The sequence below is a fragment of the Symphalangus syndactylus genome, chromosome 2 (assembly GCF_028878055.3).
Source record: "Symphalangus syndactylus isolate Jambi chromosome 2, NHGRI_mSymSyn1-v2.1_pri, whole genome shotgun sequence".
Taxonomy (NCBI): Eukaryota; Metazoa; Chordata; class Mammalia; order Primates; family Hylobatidae; genus Symphalangus; species Symphalangus syndactylus.
Window position 1 is genome coordinate 57,274,133 of NC_072424.2, and position 20,911 is coordinate 57,295,043.

At 33.9% G+C, this 20,911-nt stretch overlaps 1 protein-coding gene across 1 annotated transcript in view; it reads left to right on the forward strand.

Annotated features, from left to right (window-relative positions):
- Window positions 1-20,911, forward strand: part of EYS (eyes shut homolog) — a 2,088,383-nt gene that overhangs the window by 262,239 nt on the left and 1,805,233 nt on the right. Inside the window, exons 4-6 of the mRNA XM_063618766.1 lie at window positions 15,078-15,212; window positions 15,464-16,405; window positions 20,535-20,648. Coding sequence (XP_063474836.1) covers window positions 15,658-16,405; window positions 20,535-20,648 — 862 coding nt within the window. The 5' untranslated portion in view covers window positions 15,078-15,212; window positions 15,464-15,657. The remainder of the gene's footprint in view (window positions 1-15,077; window positions 15,213-15,463; window positions 16,406-20,534; window positions 20,649-20,911) is intronic.

A 20,911-nucleotide genomic window follows, 5' to 3' on the forward strand; every position in this document is an offset into this window, starting at 1 on the left:
ATGCCTTGCCTTGCTTTGGCTCGCACACAGTATGCTGCACCCACTGTCCTGCACCCACTGTCTGGCACTCCCTAGTGAGATCAACCCAGTACCTCAGATGGAAATGCAGAAATCAGCCATCTTCTGTGTCACTCACACTGGGAGCTGTAGACCGGAGCTGTTCCTATTTGGCCATCTTGGCTCCCAATATTTGAAGTTTTAAAAATGTATATCCCATTTCACCTTGCTGAGAGACCTATTGGAAAATTTTCTCCCACAAAATGAGAGATTATAACAATAATATGTGTGTTCCAGGAAACAAGGATCCAACAGAGAAGTGAGGCAATAGTAATAGGCAGAATGATGCTGATAGGAGGTTTCGGAAGTACAGCTGGGTTAACATCTAGAAGAAGTCACTTCACATTGCAGCCTTCCAAGGTGGGAGTCTACATTGGGGAAACAAACAAGTAAACAGAAAGGAATTGCTTGCCGTATTTCACCATATTGACAGGAGGTTTACATTTAAGTTTGAAAGCACTGAGAAAAATTGTCAATTGGACATTATCAAATGAAAATCTTCTCTTAAGAGCTACTTCATGAGAAAATGAAAATTTAATCCACAGGTTCTTAGGAAATATTTGCAAGTCATATGTCTAGCAGAGAGTTTTCATCTAGAATGTTTAAAGCACTCTAAACACTCAATAATACAAAAACAAAAAACCCAAATAACAGTAGGCAATATGTTTGAACAGTCATTTTACCAAAGAAGATATGAAGTTGGCAAACAAGGATTAAAAACATGTTTGACATAATTGATAATTAAATTAAACCACAATAAAATATTTTAGTTTAGCAACAGTTAAAAAGACCACCCATACCAAGTATTGGAGATGATATAGAGTAACTGGAACCCTCAAAAACTGCTGATGGGAATGTGTAATATAAACCATTTATGATGAAAAAAATCTTAGAGAAAGGCGAGAATTCTACACCAACCATCTTAAATTTTCTAGATTCCACATCAACCATCTTAAATTCTCTAAGGAGAATCTGTTATGAGATGTCAGTCTCTAGCTCCTGCAGAGGCTCTGCTTCCTTTCTGGCATTCTTCTGTCATCCAATCAATGAAAGGAAGATGTATGTTCTTTCTGTTTATAGTGTGTTACTCCTCTTATGCTGTGTTTATTTTCATCTCCAATTTACTCATTGGATACCTCTGGGTCCTGAGTCATCTAACAAAACACACTTTGCATAGATTTTTTTTTGTCTTCTTAACAAAAGTATTTTAATGCGCATATTTAATTAAAATTCTCTTCCCAGTGGATTTATAATACACTACTGAGACGTCAATCAATGAGAAGCTTACTATTCATCAAGGTAACTTCATTTTTTCTTTTCTTTTTTTTTTTTTTTTAATTTTTACTTGAAGTTCTTAAATGTATTGCTGAAGACTAAATGTGGATTAGTGTGAGGGAGAATCTCCCCAGGGCTACACTGCAGTCTTAGGCAGATCCCCACACTTTCAGAGGCTTTTCCCCCAGGATTTTTCTCCATGTTCTCACTGTAAAGATCTGAGAATGATTCTGTGGGATCCAGGGAGTGGGGAGGGGAAGAGTTACCCTTTTTAAATGAACCCAGATCTTCTTTCTAACAAAGGCCTACTCTCCAGTGGGGAAGAGTTTGACCAAAGTCATGCCAGGACTGTTAGCAAGGGCATTTGTCATACTCTAGCCCCCTGAATACTTCCTATCTCAATGAAAATGGGAAATTCATATAAGAAGAAACATTTCTTTTTTTTTTTTTTTTTTAAGATGGAGTCTCACTCTGTCACCCAGGCTGGAGTGCAGTGGCAGGATCTCGGCTCTGCCTCCCGGGTTCACATCATTCTCCTGCCTCAGCCTCCTGAGTAGCTGGGACTACAGGCGCCCGCCACCACGCCCAGCTATTTTTTAGTAGAGATGGAAGTATTTTTTAGTAGAGATGGAGTTTCACCATGTTAGCCAGGATGGTTTCGATCTCCTGACCTCGTGATCTGCCCGTCTCAGCCTCCCAAAGTGCTGGGATTGCAGGCGTGAGCCCCTGCTCCCGGCAGAAGAAACATTTCTTAAGGCTACAGGCTAGAGACACAGACCCAAGAAAAGACTGAGATTTAATTGGAGGATCATAGACCATAGATCATAGATTATATCATTTCCCTCTCTTATACATTACCGTCAAACCAACAGAGCCTCAGTACCATAAAAGACAATAGTTGAAAGCTGCAAATCATAGACATTCTCTGTAGATGAGTACTTAGGAAAGTCCAAAGCAAAAGGGACAACAAAACCAGACACTAAAGGAATTTGAAATCAAGTCTTAGGCACTTTTAGGTACAGCAAACTCTAAAGCCAAAGCCCAACCACATTAACAGAGAGCCCCACATTAGAGGCCTATTCCTCTCAGTTCCTATTACCCCATACAGTATGCTTGAATTTCAACAAAAATTTGCAAGGCATACCTAAAGGAAAGAAAGAATAATCTGAAGAGACAAAGTAATCATTAGAACCAAGTTCATACATCACAGGGATGTTGTAAATACCAATATAGATAATTTAAAATAACTATGAATAATATGTTAAGAGATCTAATAAAAAAGGAAGACAGAATGCAAGAACAAATGAGTAAACGGGGAGATGGAGACTCTAAGAAAGAACTGAAAGAAAATGCTAGAAATGAAAAATACCATAATAGAAATAAACACCATTGATAGGTTCATTAGAGAATGGACATAGGTAGAAAGCTACAGAAAGATCAGTGGGCTTGAAAATGTATCAACAGAAATTTCTCAAACTACAACTCAAAGAGGAAAAATAAAATAAAATAAAATCACAGCACAATATATAAGTACTATGGGACAATTTCAAAAAGTGTATTATGTGTTATTGTAATATTAGAAGGAGAAGAAAGAGAACAGAGCTGAAAAAATATTTGAAAAAATAATGGCTGAAAACTTTCCAAAATGAGTGACAAATGATTCTCATGTCTTGGAAGTTGAGAGAACGCTAAGCAAAATAAATTATAAAGATAAAAACAAAACAAACAAAAAATTTCTCTAGGCATGTCATATGCAAACTACAGAAAATGAAAGACAAAGGAAAAATCTTAAAGCCAGAGGGATAAAAAAAACCACTTTTTCTATACAGGAACAAGAATCAGAATTACAGCCCACCTCTTACCAGAAACTAGACAAATGAGAAGAGTGCAGTGATATACCTTTCAAGAGAAAAAGCCCACTAACCTAGAATTCTGTACCTAGTAAAATGATGCTTTAAAAGTGAAGAAGTAAAAACTTTCTCAGACTAACAAAATCTGAGAGATTTTAATGAAGGCAGACATGTCATGCAAACGATATTGAAAAAGGGAGACTGAAATAATATAGATCAGAAACTCAGATCTACATGAGGAAAGGAAGACAGTCAGAGAAGGAATAAATAAAGATAAAATAAAATGCCTTATTTTCCTTATTAATAGTTATAGAAATAACTTCAAAGTAATAATGATAACCTGATAACCATATATTGGGTGATTGTAGCCTATGGACAGGTGAAATAACAGTCATGTCAGAAAGATCAGGAGAAATAAATTAGCAATACTCTGTTATAAGGTACAGGTGCTACACATGAAGCAGAATACTGTTATTTACAAATCAAATTAAATTAGTTAAAAAAAGGATATTGTGGCTGTGTGTGATGGCTCATGCCTGTAATCCCAGCACTTTGTGAAGCTGAGGTAAGAGAATCACTTGAAGGCAGGAGTTCCAGACCTGGGCAACATAGCAAGATTTTGTCTCAAAAAAAAAAAAAAAATCATAGTCTGGTCTGGTGACATGTGCTGGTAGACCCAGCTACTCGGGAGGCTGAGGCAGAGGATTGCTTGAGTCGAGGAGATCAAGGTTACAGTGAGCTATGACCAAACTATTGCACTTTAGCCTGGGCAACAGCAAGACTCTGCCAAAAAAAAAAGAAAGAGAGAAAGGAAGGAAGGATATTGTAAACCTCAGGACAACCAATACAATCATTAAAAGGAGTGTAATTGGTGCTCTAAGAGAGAAGATAAAAATAATCATGTAAAGTACCCAAGTAAAACCAGAGCACATAGAAAAAGAGGAATATGGTAATCAATGAAATACAGTTACAAAAATAATGCTTATCAGAGTGGAGAAAAACAAATAAACAAGACCCACCTATAATCTATTTACAAGAAACACTTTAAATATAAAGACTCAGGTAGGTTAAAAGAGAGGAGAAAAGATATATTATGCTACCACTAATCAAAAGAAATCTTCACTATCTCAAGTAATTTCAGATAAAGCAGTCTTCAGGGAATCAATTGTGCAAGCAGACATAACAATCCTAAATGTGCATGCACCTAGCAACGTTATGCCAAAATATATTAGACATGTGATAAAACAGACAGGAATAAGAGAAAACCCACTATTACGGTTGGATACATTAAATATCCCTATTTGTAACTGATAAGCCAAGCAGGCAGAAACCTCATAAAGATATGCTTGACCAATCAGCACTATAAAACAGTTTGATATAATTGGCATTTATAGAGTACCCTATCCAACAGCAGGGGGAATTCTTTTGAGACTGTGTAGAACATTTAGCAAGATAGAACACATTCTAGACCATAAAACACACCTGAACACATGAAGACAAAATGAAATCATAAAATATATATCCCCATGCCACAGTGGAATAAAAGTAGGATTCAGTAAAAGAAAGATAGTTGAAGAAATGTCAAATTATTTGAAATTTAACAGTGTACTTTGAATAACACATTGGTCAAAGAAGTCTGAAGAGAAACTTAAAACATATTTTGAACTAAATGAAAATGAAACTATAACTGGTCAAACCATGTGAGATCCAGAAAAAGCAGTGCATAGAGACAAACATATAACATTAAATGCATACATTAGAAAGTAAAATCTATAATCAATAACTTAAGCTTCTATTTTAAGAAGCTAGAGAAATAACAGCCAAACTAAGCAAAAGAAGAGAAATAATTAAAATTAGAACAGACCTCAGTAAGATTAAAAATAGAAAAACAATAAAGAAGGCCGGGCGCGATGGCTCAGGCTTGTAATCCCAGCACTTTGGGAGGCCGAGGCGGGCGGATCACGAGGTCAGTAGATCAAGACCACGGTGAAACCCCGTCTCTACTAAAAATACAAAAAAATATTAGCCGGGCGTGGTGGCGGGCGCCTGTGGTCCCAGCTACTCTGAGAGGCTGAGGCAGGAGAATGGCGTGAACCCGGGAGGCGGAGTTTGCAGTGAGCCGAGATTGCGCCACTGAACTCCAGCCTGGGCGACAGAGCGAGACTCCGTAGCAAAAAAAAAAAAGAAAAAAGAAAAAGAAAAAGAAAAAGAATAAAGAAAATAAACAAAAACAAAAGTTATTATTTGAAAATATTAATAAAATTGATAAAGACTCTAGTCAGGCTAATCAAGGGAGAAAAGAGAAAGAGACACAAGTTATTCATATAATAAATCAAACAGGGATTGCCATTATTGTTCCTATGGGCATTAAGAGGATATACAAAAGGATACTAAAAACAATTTTCTGTCTCAATATTTGAAAATGTTGATAAAATAGACAAATTTCTTGAACGACACAAACTATCAATACTCGCCCAAGAAAAGATCATCTGAATAGGCCTACATATATTAAAGAAATTGAATCAATGACTAATACTCTTTCATAAAACAAATCACCTCTCTCAGATTAGTTCACTGGTAAATTCTATCAACTATGAAAGAAAGAAATGATGCCAATTCTTCATAACCTCTTCCAGTAAAATAGAAACAGATGGAATACTTCCTAAGTCATTTCCTGACGCTAGCATTACCCTAATTCCAAAAGTAGACAAATGTATTAAAATAAAGGAAAACTATAGACTAATAACTCTCATGAACATAGACACAACATTCTCAACAAATATTTAAACTCGAATCCAGCATAAGTAAAAAGAATAATAAATTCTTTTTATTTATTATAGAAATGAATAAACAGTAATTTGTTCCACAGTGCAGTTATGTCTCCATTTTAAAATTAATCATTGTAATCTACCATATCAATATTCTAAAGGAAAAATATTTTATAATTATATAAATTGACAAAGAAAAAATATTCTACAAAATTTAACAACTAATCTGGATGAAAACTCTCAGAAAGCCAAAAAATAGAGGAGAAAAATGTCAGTTTAGTAAAGAACATCTGTGAAATCCTACAGTTAGGCTAATTAGTGTAGAAAAATGGATACTTTCCTCCAAAGGTCTGGAACAAGGCAGGAATGTCCTCTCATCGCTGCTATTCAACACTAGGAAATTCTAGCTAGTGCAATTAAAAAATAAAAGCATGAAAATATATGCAGACTAATAAGAAAGACATAAAATGGTCTGTATTCCCAAATATTAAAAAATGCCTTAAATAAGTCAGAATAGCACGGGTCCAGGATAAAATTTAATACTGTATACAAAAGTCACCTGCTTTCCCCTGTAACAGCAATGAACAACTAATATTTAAAGGAAAAATAATACCATTTGTAATAGTATCCAAAATAAATAAATAATTGGGTATATACCTATAAAACTGTGTACCGACCTATATGTGGAAAACTAAACTCTGATAAAAATCTAAATAAATATTATAAATAAATGGAAAGAGATTTCATGTTCATTGACTGGGAGCCTCAATATAATTAAGGTTCTTCTTACCTGTTTGATCCATAGATTCAGTATAATCCCAGTCAAAATTACATCAAGCTATTTTGCCAATATTGACACCCTGGTTATAGAGTTTTTATGGTAAGGCAAAAGACTAGAATAACCACCAAAATACTGAAGAAAATAAGGTTGGAGAATACACTCTGCCTTATTTCAACACTTAACCATTAAGCAACAATAATCAAGGTAGCCTGGTATTGACAAAAGAACAAGCATGTAGATCAATGGAACAGAATAGATAGTCCAAACATAGACCCACACAAATGTAGTCAACTAATTTGTGATAAATAATCAAATGTAATCGAAAGCCAAAAGTATAGTCTTCTTATTAATTAGTTTTGGAAGAATTTGATATTCATATGCAAATAAAATGAACATAGACATTGAATTTACAACTTGCACTCTTCACAAAAATTAGATCAAAATGAATTACATACCTAAATGCAAAACACTTAACTACAAAATTTCTAGGAGAAAACATCGGATAAAATGTAGATGACCCTGGGCCTGGCAATACATTTTTTAATACAACACCGAAAGCATAATTCATGACAGAAAATGGAAATTTGGACTTTATTAAAAGTAAAATCTGCTCTGAAGTGACACTGTTAAGAGAACAAAAATAACTACTTGGAGAAATATTGGCAAAACACATATCTGATAAAGGATTTTTATCCAAATGTAAAAGGATTTTTAAAACTTAATGATAATAAAACAAAGAACTAATTAAACGTGCATAAGATCTGAATAGACTATTCAACCCCCAAAATATAGAGATGGTAAATAAACATAAAAAGATGTTCAACATCATTTGTCATTAGAAATTTAAGCAAGCAACAATGAGATACCAGTAAATACCTATTTAAATGGCTAAAATCCAAAGAACTCACTCTACTACTGCTGGCAAAGATGCAAAGTAATAATAACTCCTGATTAATTGCTGGTAAAATTTTTTTAAAAATCATGGTTTAATTTTTAAAAACAGTTTAATAATTTAAACTGTTTAAAAACAATTTAATAGTTTCTTCCAAAACTAAGTATAGTTTATTACATTCCAAAGAATTAGTATGGCAATGGAGGCAGGGTTAAAAGAGTGGTGGTGAAACTTGACAAATACTACCTCAAGACAGGTGATCAAGGTTAACATTAATGGTGACTACTTATATACCACATGATGTGATGAAAATGACACTTTACTGCTTCACTTCTTAAAGAAGATTTTACTTCTGTGGTCTTTCTCCCCAGTACATATTACTTTTGTACTACAATGGAAAAGAAATCAGATGAATCATAATTGCAGGGTGTTCTTCTACAAATACTTAACCAATAGTCCTAAAAAATGTCAAGGTCATCAAAACAAGGCAAGTAACAACCAGGAAGAGCCTAACAAGATATAACCACTATATGTAATGTAGTAGCCTGAATAGAATCCTAGAAAAGCAAAGGGAACATAATGTAAAAAATGAAAAAGTCTGAATAAAGCATTGACATTAAGTAAAATTCATTAGTTAATATACTAATATTAACTCATTAATTGTGACAAATGTATTATACTAATATGAAATATTAAAAATCATAGAAACTGGACAATATGGTATATATGAGAACATTTGGCACTCTCTTCGTAATAACTTTGTAAATTTAAAATTCTACTAAATTTTTTTTGACAAAATATGTATTTAAAAAGTTAATATAATAAAGATCCATGTGCAGGATTTTCTGGGATGTAATTTTTCAACTTCTTTGAGTTAATACCCAAAGTATGATTTGTGTGAGTTGAGTATGATTATTGGATCACATGGTAAGAGTATGTTTAGTTTTGTAAGACATACTTATGCTCTTTATAGCAGCTTTATTCATAATTGTCAAAACATGGAAGCAAAATATTTTTGTCTATAAGTCGCATATAGCCTTTGACTTTTATATACTTAAGCTATCTTAATTTCAATGAAAGGTCGGTGTTTAAACAAAGAACCTTTTATCATGAAAGCTAAAACATAGACAATGGAAAAGAAGTTATTCTTTTTTTTTTTTTTTTTTTTTTTTTGAGACGGAGTCTCGCTCTGTCGTCCAGGCTGGAGTGCAGTGGCGAGATCTCGGCTCACTGCAAGCTCCGCCTCCCAGGTTCACGCCATTCTCCTGCCTCAGCCTCTCCGAGTAGCTGGGACTACAGGCGCCCGCCACCACGCCCGGCTAATTTTTTGTATTTCTAGTAGAGACGGGGTTTCACCGTGGTCTCGATCTCCTGACCTCGTGATCCGCCCGCCTCGGCCTCCCAAAGTGCTGGGATTACAAGCGTGAGCCACCGCGCCTGGCCAGTTATTCTTATTTAAAAAAAAAATCAATAATCTATGAGACCACATGTGGAGAAAGGAAAAGGAAGTACAAAATAAGGCATAATTTATTTAAAATCTTATTTTATAAAACCAGCTCTGTTTTTTAAAAGCAAATAATCATGTTGGTAAACGTATGATGCTATTATCTCATCCATTTCTGTTTAATAATAATATTTTCACCCTCTAGATAACTCCAAAGTTGTCTAGATAATATTTTTTAAGGGAAGCTTAAAGTGTTTCAAAAAAAAAAAAATTTCTTAGCATACTTTAATATGTCAATAATAATCTCTATACTTTTTTATAATGCCATATATGGAATTATATATTTTGATAAAAATTTAACCACAAGCTAAAGAAATGTTAATACAAAATTTATAATTGCAATTGAAATGATATCTTGAATGGTAAATCTTTTATACTCTATAATCAGTGAGTTACCAAGCATCATTCCTTACTCCAATTACAATATATTGATGTTTCTTTCCATTTCCTTTACCACTTTTAATCCATATACTATAGACCAACTGGATTATGGCAACTATAATTTAGGTGTTTTTCTTAAATGTAGTTTTTCCTTATTAAAATATAAAATATTCTAGAAAAAATATATTATGTCTGCTAAGAGATAGGAAGTATGATCTTAAAAGAGTTGAATAATGAAACCTCGATGTAATCATTTAAATTCTCATTTTAGTCCTCTACAAAAGAGAAATAACTAACAATACCAATATGCTGTGATGACTCAAATTGAGATGAAGGCTGCATACACCTCCCTTCTCCCACACACAGACAAACGCACATGTATACATGGACACTCACAGATATAGTGATACTATTGTCAATTATTTTCCATTCTAGATTACTTACAGAAAACCGATTTCACTTCACAGAAGACAAACTCTGTTTCTAATAAGTACTCTTTAATACAGCTATTTAAAATTTCTGCGGCCTACTCATAGAGTGTGTGGATTAAAAAGGAAAATATTTTTAAAATACTGACATATTAAACATTTAAGCATGTTAAAAAGCATTATAAAATTATACATTTGTAAGTAGCTGAGTAATGAGCAAAACAAAAAGTTCTGACCTTCCCCCACCCCCAAGCGTAATCCAAAATGCACTTCATTCTTCAGCTCATCTGTGACAGTCTTGTGGCTCTTTCTGCCTCCTGACATCACTGACCCTTGCACATTCCCTACAATCACTTCATTCCTGACTGTTTTTTTACTTTCGGATTACATAAACCTGGGATTCAGAAATAAGAGGGAATTGAATGATGGTACATTTCTGCCTATTATTTCTTCTTCAAAAAGGATACTATAATGTGAAGGCACTTGTGGAGTGGTGCTCAAGCTAGAGATCTGAGTTTAAACACAGCTTTATGAAGAAGTTGATGTAGTAAATAAGATTTTAACTCTATTTTGGCAACTTGTTTACTTAATTACTCTTCTTCCATAGACAATTTTTTCAAAGATTTTTTTAAATTTGATTTTTCTCTCCCTTAATCCCACCACACCACTCAAATCTACCTCCTCTTATAGCATCAACTGACCAGTTACTGAGTTTACCACCATTATGATATCAAATATAGAAAACTCACTTCATAATTTATAAAAGTGCCAACTCTAAAAATTCTGAAAACCTTTTTCTTTGTTTTTCTTAACAAAATGCAAGGATAATTTGAGATACCTTCTTTCACTTGTCTCTTGAATATTATTGTTCCCCAGGATTGTCTATCATCTTTTGCCTAAGCCACTTTGTTTAATCCTATGCCTTATTGGCAATCATGTTGTGAATATTCTTTCTCCTAAATTACCTGCCTCCTTTGCCTCAGAAGCCTAACTGGGTGTGTGCATTTGTGTATGAGATATTAAATGTGACTGAGAGCATGTGTTTTGGAGTCAGGTCAATACATGCACCACTGCTTATTGATTGTGTGAGCTTGGGCAAGTCCTTAATCTTTCTGTGCTTCAGTTTTCTCATTTTATTTTTTATTTTTTACTCTTTTTATTTTTATTTCTTTGGACACTATGGTGACTTAAGTTTTCTCATTTTTAAAATGGGGCCGTGACTATTTACCTCACAGGATCATTGTCATAATCAAGACAGTGTACTAAAGAAGGACTGGTGTCTCTCAATAGTAGGAGCATAATCGATAAAGTCAGTCACTGCTCCCTTAAAAAGTATTAATAAATCAGCTATCTCTTCTCTAGTACTCTCAGTTTTATTTTAAAATTTACTATTTTTTTTTCCCTTTTCTTGTCTCCTTGCTAAAATGTTCATCATTCACACTGCTGGTAGCATTTCTGAAACACACATTTTCACTCCCCTCCTATAATTTTAGTCCAATCTGTGGTAGGTAAAATTTGTTGCTTACTTTCTAGAGCACAGGCATAAATTATGAGTACTTATCTCTTCTATTTCTAATTTTCCTCTTTGTATATGTTTTGAAAGTACAATGTATAATTTATACAAATAAAAAGCCGCTTATTGTGGAGGCCATACTTCTTAAACAAGTGAAACATGAAAAATATCAGGTATATAGAATCAACTACAAGCTTATTAAAGGCTTCCACAGTTCATAATATTGTCTATTGAGTGCAAATAGAAATAAATTACATCCATCATCTCCAATCTCTACTCAACTATCTTTAATTGAATGCCTATTATATGCCAACTATTATAATGAGCATGTTCTATTCAAATTATTTTTCGGCTTATATAAAATTTTTTGTTTAAACCTATTACCTTGTTTTTTTAAAAGATGTCATTTAAGATGATAGCTATTTGTGAAAGGAAGAAATATTGTTCATGTTTTCTTAACTACTGAATTTAAGTTGGGCTTTATTTGTTAGAATAACCTAACTACAAAGCTACTATAAAAGTGATACAGTTCATACAGTTCTGAAATTACACATATTTTCCTGTGAAATATTTTTCTGGTAATGTAACCTATCAAGTGATGTTATGGTTGTAATTATGTGCAATGCTGTCAATGGCTCCACTCCATCATAGTTCTGGGTTTCTGGGCTTCTTGGCTCAAGAGTTTATAAGATGTTAATGATAATATCACCTGGGATAAAATCACTTCCTGATTTTAATCAATATGTGTGTTTAGAATTGAGGAGAATGCCCTTTGGCTTGCTATTTTGACAGGGTTTGAAGAATGTCTTTATAAATGAAAAGCTGAGACACATAACATCATACCTTTTGGGTCAAAATTACATCACCTTTTTCAAATTTATAATGCTTATATTACTCTAGTTCCCAATAAAATCCAAAGCATTTTTGTATTCAGCATGTATAGATATACAGTGACTTCATAGATGTTTTTCTGTTAGTGTTTTTTTTTCCTTTGCTGCTATTTTCATTTATTTTAATTTTTACAAGGCGGAAATGCAATGCATCAAGCCACTTTCTCTTTGAAAACATAAATGCACAATAATTAGAGACACAGCGTGCTCTAAGAACCATGGGATTAGCCCCACAATAATGCGAGCTCACATCTGCAGTCAGTCTAAAAATGTCACATAGGCCTAATTTTGCTTCAATGCAAATGCAATTTGTTTCCTCGCATTTACATGCGGAAATAAATTTGTGACTGTGTTTAACTTATTTGCTATTTAATCTTTAGTGTATCCTTTTCAACTAAGCTACTGGGAAAATAATACACCTGTGCAGGTTGCTACTACTGTAAATTTGTGATTTACAGGTAAAAAAGTATTTCAATATTGCCTAGTGATTCATATCTTTCTCTAAAACCTCACTTTCTCTCTTGTGATTTCTGAACACTTGTGCTAGACAATCACTCAGATAGACCTGAAATTGAGTGTATGCATAAGTGAATCAGACTTCTCCCCTCTTCCTTGCCTTGCCATCTTATTGCTCCAACTGGTCTTCCTGGATTTTCTTCTCTTTAGGTCAACAGCCCTGGAGATGTAGTAATTCTACCATTTCAATATTTATGGACTCCATGAGTGTTATCTTTGTATTGCCTCTGTACTAATCCGTCTTCATTATTGTTTCACTACATTAGTGTTGTTGTCTCCTCCACAAGTGTCTCAGTTCTTTTAATTGCATTCACCAATATGTTCCTCACCCTGAAACTAGACTAATGCTATTAAATTATAGTGAGTTCTCAATGTAATTGACAGGTTCATCAAAATTGTGACTTTAAGCAAAACGACACACAACATGTTGGTCCTCAACGTCTTTTCCTTCTCTGTCTTTTCATTATAACATTGAAGGGAGAACAAAATTGATTTTGTCATATGTTGTTTTGCTTGAAATCGCAGTTTCCAAGAACCTATGGACAAAGTTAAGTAAGGATTTCTTTCTTTTTTTTGTTAGTCATCTATATGAAATCTTCAAGAGGCTCTTCATTGCTCTTGAATAAAATATGAGCTCCTTTGCTGAGAATGGCTGCTCCTTCTTGATATAATCTTTTCCTAAATCGAGTGCTTATCTTTAATTGTAATTCCTTTTCCCTCTTTGATGAGAAAGCTCCACTTCTCTTACTTCCTTAAAGGCATCCAGTGTCACATTCACCTCAAAATCTTTAGATATAGATGCTCTCTCCTGGAACATTTTTCCTTTGGCAATTTTCCCAGGTGATTCCATTTTATCATTTTAGCTTAGATTTTGTTTCCTGGATTGGACTAAATGTCCTTGCTACATGTCTCATAGACCATTAGACTATTTTGTTGATAGCAATTTGATGATGCTTGTCTAATGATATGTCTCCTTCATTGAGTTCTTAATTCCTTCCATTGAGGCCTTATTCCAACTGATTATTGATGAATCCTGGTACTGAGCATATTGCCTTGCACATAGATTGCACTCAAATGTACTTGTTTGAATTATTTTTTAAGCCTTTAGCAAGATTGATAATTTAAATCTATAAAATTAACAAGGTGATTAATATATTTGAAATTGACATGATTATGTAGAACATTTAATTACTTAGAAGTTGTATTTTATCTTTCTATATGCATATTTGTGTTATTTGTCACATGAATTTATATTTCCTAGATTTATAATATGCAGAACTGAAATTGCAAAGAGGTAATTTATAATTGAAATTTGATTTCTGCCTGATCTAAAATACCCATCAAGATATTAGACTTACCATAAAGATTTGATATGAATTAACAAATAAATTATATAATGGCATAACATAATTTAACAACATTTAATTGATCTTTATGGTACAGTAGAAAATGCTGATATTTTGAATCTGACAAACCTGAATTTTAATCCAACATATACCACTTACCTGCTGGATGAAATTATACAATAACAAAAATAAAAGCTACTATTTATTGAGTGACTCATATATGTTTACATAGTCATTCAATCTTCAATACTACCTTGTTAATTAGGTGTACTTCTCCCTGGTGTACCTATTTGAAAGTGGAGAGAATTAAATCTCAGGTTGCCTAAGGACATTAAATGAATGAATAACATAACTGAGATCCAAAGAACACCTTTTTTTCACTAACGTCATTTACCTTTCCTCTCAAAATTTGAGTTTAATTGTGAGAATTGCAGTTTATTTGTTAATCAAGTAGTAGAGTGATTTGTACAGAGCAAACCTTCAATAATTGGTAGTTACCTTTTTTAAAAAAATAGGTCAATATATTAAACTCAGAAATCCTTTATGTTTTCTTGCCCTCTGGAACAACAGAATTGATGGGTTGACTCCTCCTTTCAGTTACTACCATTTTACTTGTATTTATAATCTTTTCATTACTGCTTTTTGACTTTCTTTTCCCTCTTTATCTGGCACCTTCCACCATTCCTACAGAAGTCAATGAAGACTCATTCTAGGTTTAGTCATTTGCACAACAGAATTTTATATGGGAGTTCCCATCCTCTTGATTATCATAAAAGGAACATGATTATCACTATCAGGCATTTTAAGGCTTATTTTTATATAAAATATTACATGAAAAATATATTTAAATGATTTCTACTCTTCTATGTTTTAAAGGTGTTTTTTGAAAACTAATCAGAAGAGGAATGCTTATCTCCCAAGAAAATTGAAACCATCTGTAAAAGAATCTTGGCTGTGCTGTGTTTTGATTAGATTGAAGCTTGGTGTAAAGAGAAAACACAAAAGACCGCAGTAAGTTGCTGGCTTAATTATGTCACGAAACCAGAACTTTGCAAAATCAGGTGACTATGTAAAGCTTGACCAGATCAACATATCTTGATCATGTTTTTCTTGGCCTTCTTTCCCAAAGAAGGTCCCCAGCTGCTGGTGACACTATCTTTGCAGTGTAGGCTCTTATGAAATCTATAGAAAGAGCTAGCATTTTCTATATTATTAATTTAGGGAAAACTTCACTAACAATATATGTCTTTTTCTGTTTAAAGGAATATTTACAACATTTGAATTCCTGTTTCTCCATCAAAGCACATTGTCATCAAAGCTACTTTGGGGGCAGAAAAAAGGCCAATTCCAATTCCCAGGAATCCCTAACAACTTTGCTTGGAAATCTCCAGCAATACTTAAAACACCATTTTGCAGCAATTCTTTACGATAAACTGTAAAATACAGTTACCCGAAAATGACTGACAAATCAATCATCATTCTGAGCCTGATGGTTTTTCACAGCTCTTTCATAAATGGAAAAACATGTAGACGGCAATTGGTGGAAGAATGGCATCCACAACCCTCATCATATGTGGTAAATTGGACACTAACAGAAAACATCTGCTTGGACTTCTACAGAGATTGCTGGTTTTTGGGTGTAAACACTAAAATAGATACTTCAGGCAATCAAGCTGTTCCCCAGATTTGCCCTTTGCAAATTCAATTAGGAGATATCCTTGTAATTTCTTCTGAACCATCTCTTCAATTTCCAGAAATAAATTTGATGAATGTTTCTGAAACATCTTTCATTGACTGTGTGCAAAATACCACAACGGAAGATCAGTTACTTTTTGGTTGCAGACTAAAAGGAATGCACACTGTTAATTCTAAGTGGCTGAGTGTTGGGACACATTATTTTATCACAGTTATGGCAAGTGGTCCATCACCTTGTCCACTGGGACTTCGACTAAATGTGACAGTGAAACAGCAGTTCTGCCAGGAATCTCTGAGTTCAGAATTTTGCTCTGGTCATGGTAAATGTCTTAGTGAAGCTTGGAGCAAGACATATAACTGCCATTGCCAGCCTCCATTTTCTGGAAAATACTGCCAGGAACTTGATGCATGTTCTTTTAAACCATGTAAAAATAATGGCAGTTGCATTAATAAAAGAGAAAATTTGGATGAGCAAGCATATGAATGTGTCTGTCACCAACCATTTACAGGTAAGATTGTTTAAAATATATAATTTTATTAAAATAGAGAAACAGTGTATTTATAAACTGTTACAAATGTTATAAATGTAGAAATCAAACTACATTTTAAACGCGGTGGCTCATGCCTATAATCCCAGCACTTTGGGAGGCCGAGGCCGGTGGATCACGAGGTCAGGAGATTGAGACCATCCTGGCTAACATGGTGAAACCCCGTCTCTACTAAAAATACAAAAAAAAAAAATTAGCTGGGCATGGTGGCGTGTGCCTGTACTCCCAGCTACTCAGGAGGCTGAGGCAGGAGAATGGTGTGAACCCAGGAGGTGGAGCTTGCAGTGAGCCGAGATAGCACCCCTGCAGTCCGGCCTGGGCAAGAGAGCGAGACTCTGTCTCAAAAAAAATATAAATAAATAAATAAATAAATAAATAAATAAAAATAAAAAATTTAATAGATTCCTTAAATTTGGCTAAATATAGATTCTGGACATATACAAATCCTATCAGGGATCCTCCAAAATAAGCTTTTTGCTTAACTGAAAGAGGGCTCTTAGAAATATGTTTAATAGGGAAATATCTATATTTACATCTTTCCCAACATCCATTCTTAATGTCTCATACATTAAAACATAAGATTATCAGAATAATATAAAAGATTTTAGTAACTGAATGAATTCCCAAGATTATGGTATTTAGATAGGTGATAACTTGAAAATGAAGTACACATCTCAGTAGAGGAAGTTAGGGAACTATGGTTGAAGGGAAGTCATTGAAGCTGCTTGGCAGAATTGGAGAGGAACAGATAATTGTGAGCCAAGAGCAATGTTTTAAATGGATGTTGGTATGGCATCCAAATGGTGATTTATAGGTGATAGTGACAAGAATGGAAAGAAGTTATAATTAATAACGGGTTGTAATAAGCTCAATAAGAGGCAATAATCAGAAAAGGTTGTAAAAAGATGTTTGGTGAGTAATTAAGCCAGAGGAAAGGCAATCTAAAAAAAAATGTAAATGATGCTGCCTGAGGCTAAAATGAAGTTTGAAGGGAATAAAACTCTCTCTACTTGAGAATACAGTAGAGGAATCTGGGGTCATCGGAGGAAATTGAGGAGACAGATTGAAAAAATGTAGGGAACATTTAAAGCTTGGAAACTTGTGAAAGAATTTATTTGAGGGTTTGACAGACCTGGCATGGAGAGTTACAAGTGAAATAAGACCACGATGATCTAACAAAGAGAAATATTTGACACAGCTGATAATAATAGCATAGGAAAACAGCAGATTGGTATGTATTTTGGTCATAAAAGAGGAAGGAAGGTTAGACAGAGATATGTCTAGAGCAGATCACCTGCAGGGATTTAACTGTAATTTTGTTAGGCAGGCTTTAGGGGGATTCCTTCTCCCCTGTGCCTGAGGCTGACTCCATTGGAGCCAAGTTTAAAGAGGCTGTGTGATAAGATGTAACGGGAGCCGACTTGAAGGCCGCCCACGCCTGTAATCCCAGCGCTTTGGGAGGCCGAGGCGGGCGGATCACCTGAGGTAAGGAGTTCAAGATCAGCCTGGCCAACATGGTGAAACCCCGTCTCTACAAAAATACAAAAATTAGCCGGGCATAATGGCGGGTGCCTGTAATCCCAGCTACTTGGGAGGCTGAGGCAGAAGAATCCCTTGAACCAGGAGGTAGAGTTTGTAGTGAGCTGAGATCGTGCCGTTGCACTCCAGCCTGGGTGATGAAGCGAGACTCTGTTTCAAAAAATAAAATAAAATAAAAAGATGTAATAGAAGACCTCAATAAGCCATTGTAGGCTGTAAAATTCACCTAATCCAATCTTTCAAATAGTCATTTTGAAATTGATAGCTCAGTACCAAGATCATTATAGAAGTTAATACCAATAATAGCCACTGAATATATTGTCTCTATAACGTGGATCAAATTCTCATTTGACTGTACTGGCATTGGTGATAGAAGGTGCAAGTTATACCTCTTCTTTCCGCTGGGGTATATCAGGTGATTAAAGTTAAGGCAGGCTAGAGAAAATGTGAAAACACTCAAATTGCTGATTTGGAGTGAAAGATAAAGAAATTTAATAGACAGTCTTTAAAGCATCCATTTTCACCTGTCCAAAGAGTTTTAAAGAATATTTGGCCAGAAAATTTCTACCATTGTCAGAATATTAATTTGCATTATGCATTCATAGTTCATGGGATATTATTTTAGTGGTTTTATTATAACTGCATAGAATGGTTTGCTTCCTACTCGATTTCCTTCCTTCCTTCCCTTCCTTCCTTCCTTCCTTCCTTCCTTCCTTCCTTCCTTCCTTCCTTCCTTCCTTCCTGCCTTCCTTCCTTCCTTCCTTCCTTGCTTCCTTCCCTCCTTTCTTCCTTTCTCTTTCTTTCTTTCTTTCTTTCTTTCTTTCTTTCTTTCTTTCTTTCTTTCTTTCTTTCTTTCTCTCTCTCTCTCTCTCTCTCTCTTTCTTTCTTTCTTTCTTTCTGCCATAGGTGCTTTAAATCATTAAGCTTTGAGCACTATAAAATATCTAAATAGTGCTTACTTATTTTTATAACATGAAGAATACTCCATTTGCCACTTTAATTATAAATAATTACTTCAATTTAAAAAATCAAAGAAGATAATGAAATATATAGAATTGTCAAAACAATCGAGAATGCTTACTCCATTAGTTTGCTAGAGCGGTCATAACAAAGTACCATAGACTGGATGGCTTAAACAGAAACTTATTTTCTCAGAGTTTTAGATGCCAAAAGTCAAAGATTGGCAGATATGGTTTCTTCTGAGATCTATTTGCTTGGTCCATAGACTGCTGTCTTCTCCCTGTGTCTTTACATTGTCATTTCTCTGTATGTATCTGTGTGTAAATGTTCTCCTCTTCAAAGCACACCAGTCACATTGGATTAGGACGCACCCCACTGACCTTATTTAACCTTAATTGCGTACTTCTCTAAAGATATTATCTCCAAATATAGATACTCTGTGATGCTGAGGTTTAGGACTTCAACATATGAATTTGGCAAGGGTGGGTGGGCACAATTTAGCTCATAAAACTCACTAAGTTTTAATTAGGGTGTAGCCTATTGAGCATTATACTGTTAATTTAATTTTTATGCATGGAAAACCTTTTGAAACACAATGTTTTTATTTATATTTTCATTATTTATATTTTCATTACATTTAGGGTTGCTTGGAGGCAAATGAAGAAAAAAGAGTTCTGCGTTAGTGAGGCAGGGATGTCAGTATATAAGGAATTTGAAAGACATCAATGATAATGGCAAAAACTGCTCATAAATTAAATTAAGAGCTTAATTAAACTGGGAAAAAAAAACATATTGCCAAATTACATGCAGTTGGTTTGTAACAACATTTGTCCACTTGCTATGCCCTGGGATTTTCAAGGCACATTCCTCTACTAGGGTATTATAAGATGATTAAATATGCATAGAATGAGTACATTATGGAAGGCTATGTGTATACATATATATGTGTGTATATATATATATACGTATATATGTGTATATATATACGTATATATGTGTGTGTATATATACACACACATATATACGTATATAACTGATATAATGGGACCACAATAGTATGTGTAAGTGAGATTTGGAAAATTTGATATGCCAGCAAGTACAAAGAAGTGTTGAATTTGGAAGTTTGTGCACATATTCTGAGAATCCAGGCAGCCATTTCTCCTTTTGAATTGTTCCCTTGGCTAGGGGGTAAGTCTGAGAAACAATACACATTTGAATGTGTCATTTTGTAAATTTCACTGCAATACTATCAGTGTATGTTGAAAAACTGGTACTTAAATGTATGAATGTTATCTATCATGAAAATACAATTAAAATTTTAAAATATTATGTAAATTAAATAAAGCTCAAATACTACTAGCCAGAAAAAATATTTGGATATTATAATCTGGGGTCAGAAGATGAAAAACTTATGTAAAATATCAAAATTAATTTTTATTTCAATTTAAATGCATCATCGTATAACATGATTTCATAACTGAAATTACATTTGTCAGAATTTGATACTTTCATTATTAAAGAATTGAGAGAAAACTGATGGTTATAATACTGATATGCAATGTAAAAAAAACACTTTTTTTCATTGTTATAGGAAAGAATTGCTCAGAAATAATTGGCCAATGTCAACCACATGTCTGTTTCCATGGAAACTGCAGCAATATTACTTCAAATAGTTTCATTTGTGAATGTGATGAGCAATTTTCAGGTAAAAAATGCATATATATATATATACATACATATACACAAATAACCTTAGTCTTGTCTATGTATTTCAAATTAAATGTGAAATATTTATTATTGAAAAATGCAATTTTAGAAGTTATATATACTGAACTCTTTTATAGTAAAGTTTAATAAGTCAATTTGGTTAATACAATTAAATCATACTACTGCTAAATGTTTTATAGCATAAGAGTCCGAACAACAGTTCATATGCTTTTCACCATAAAATTACTTACATCTTTCTTC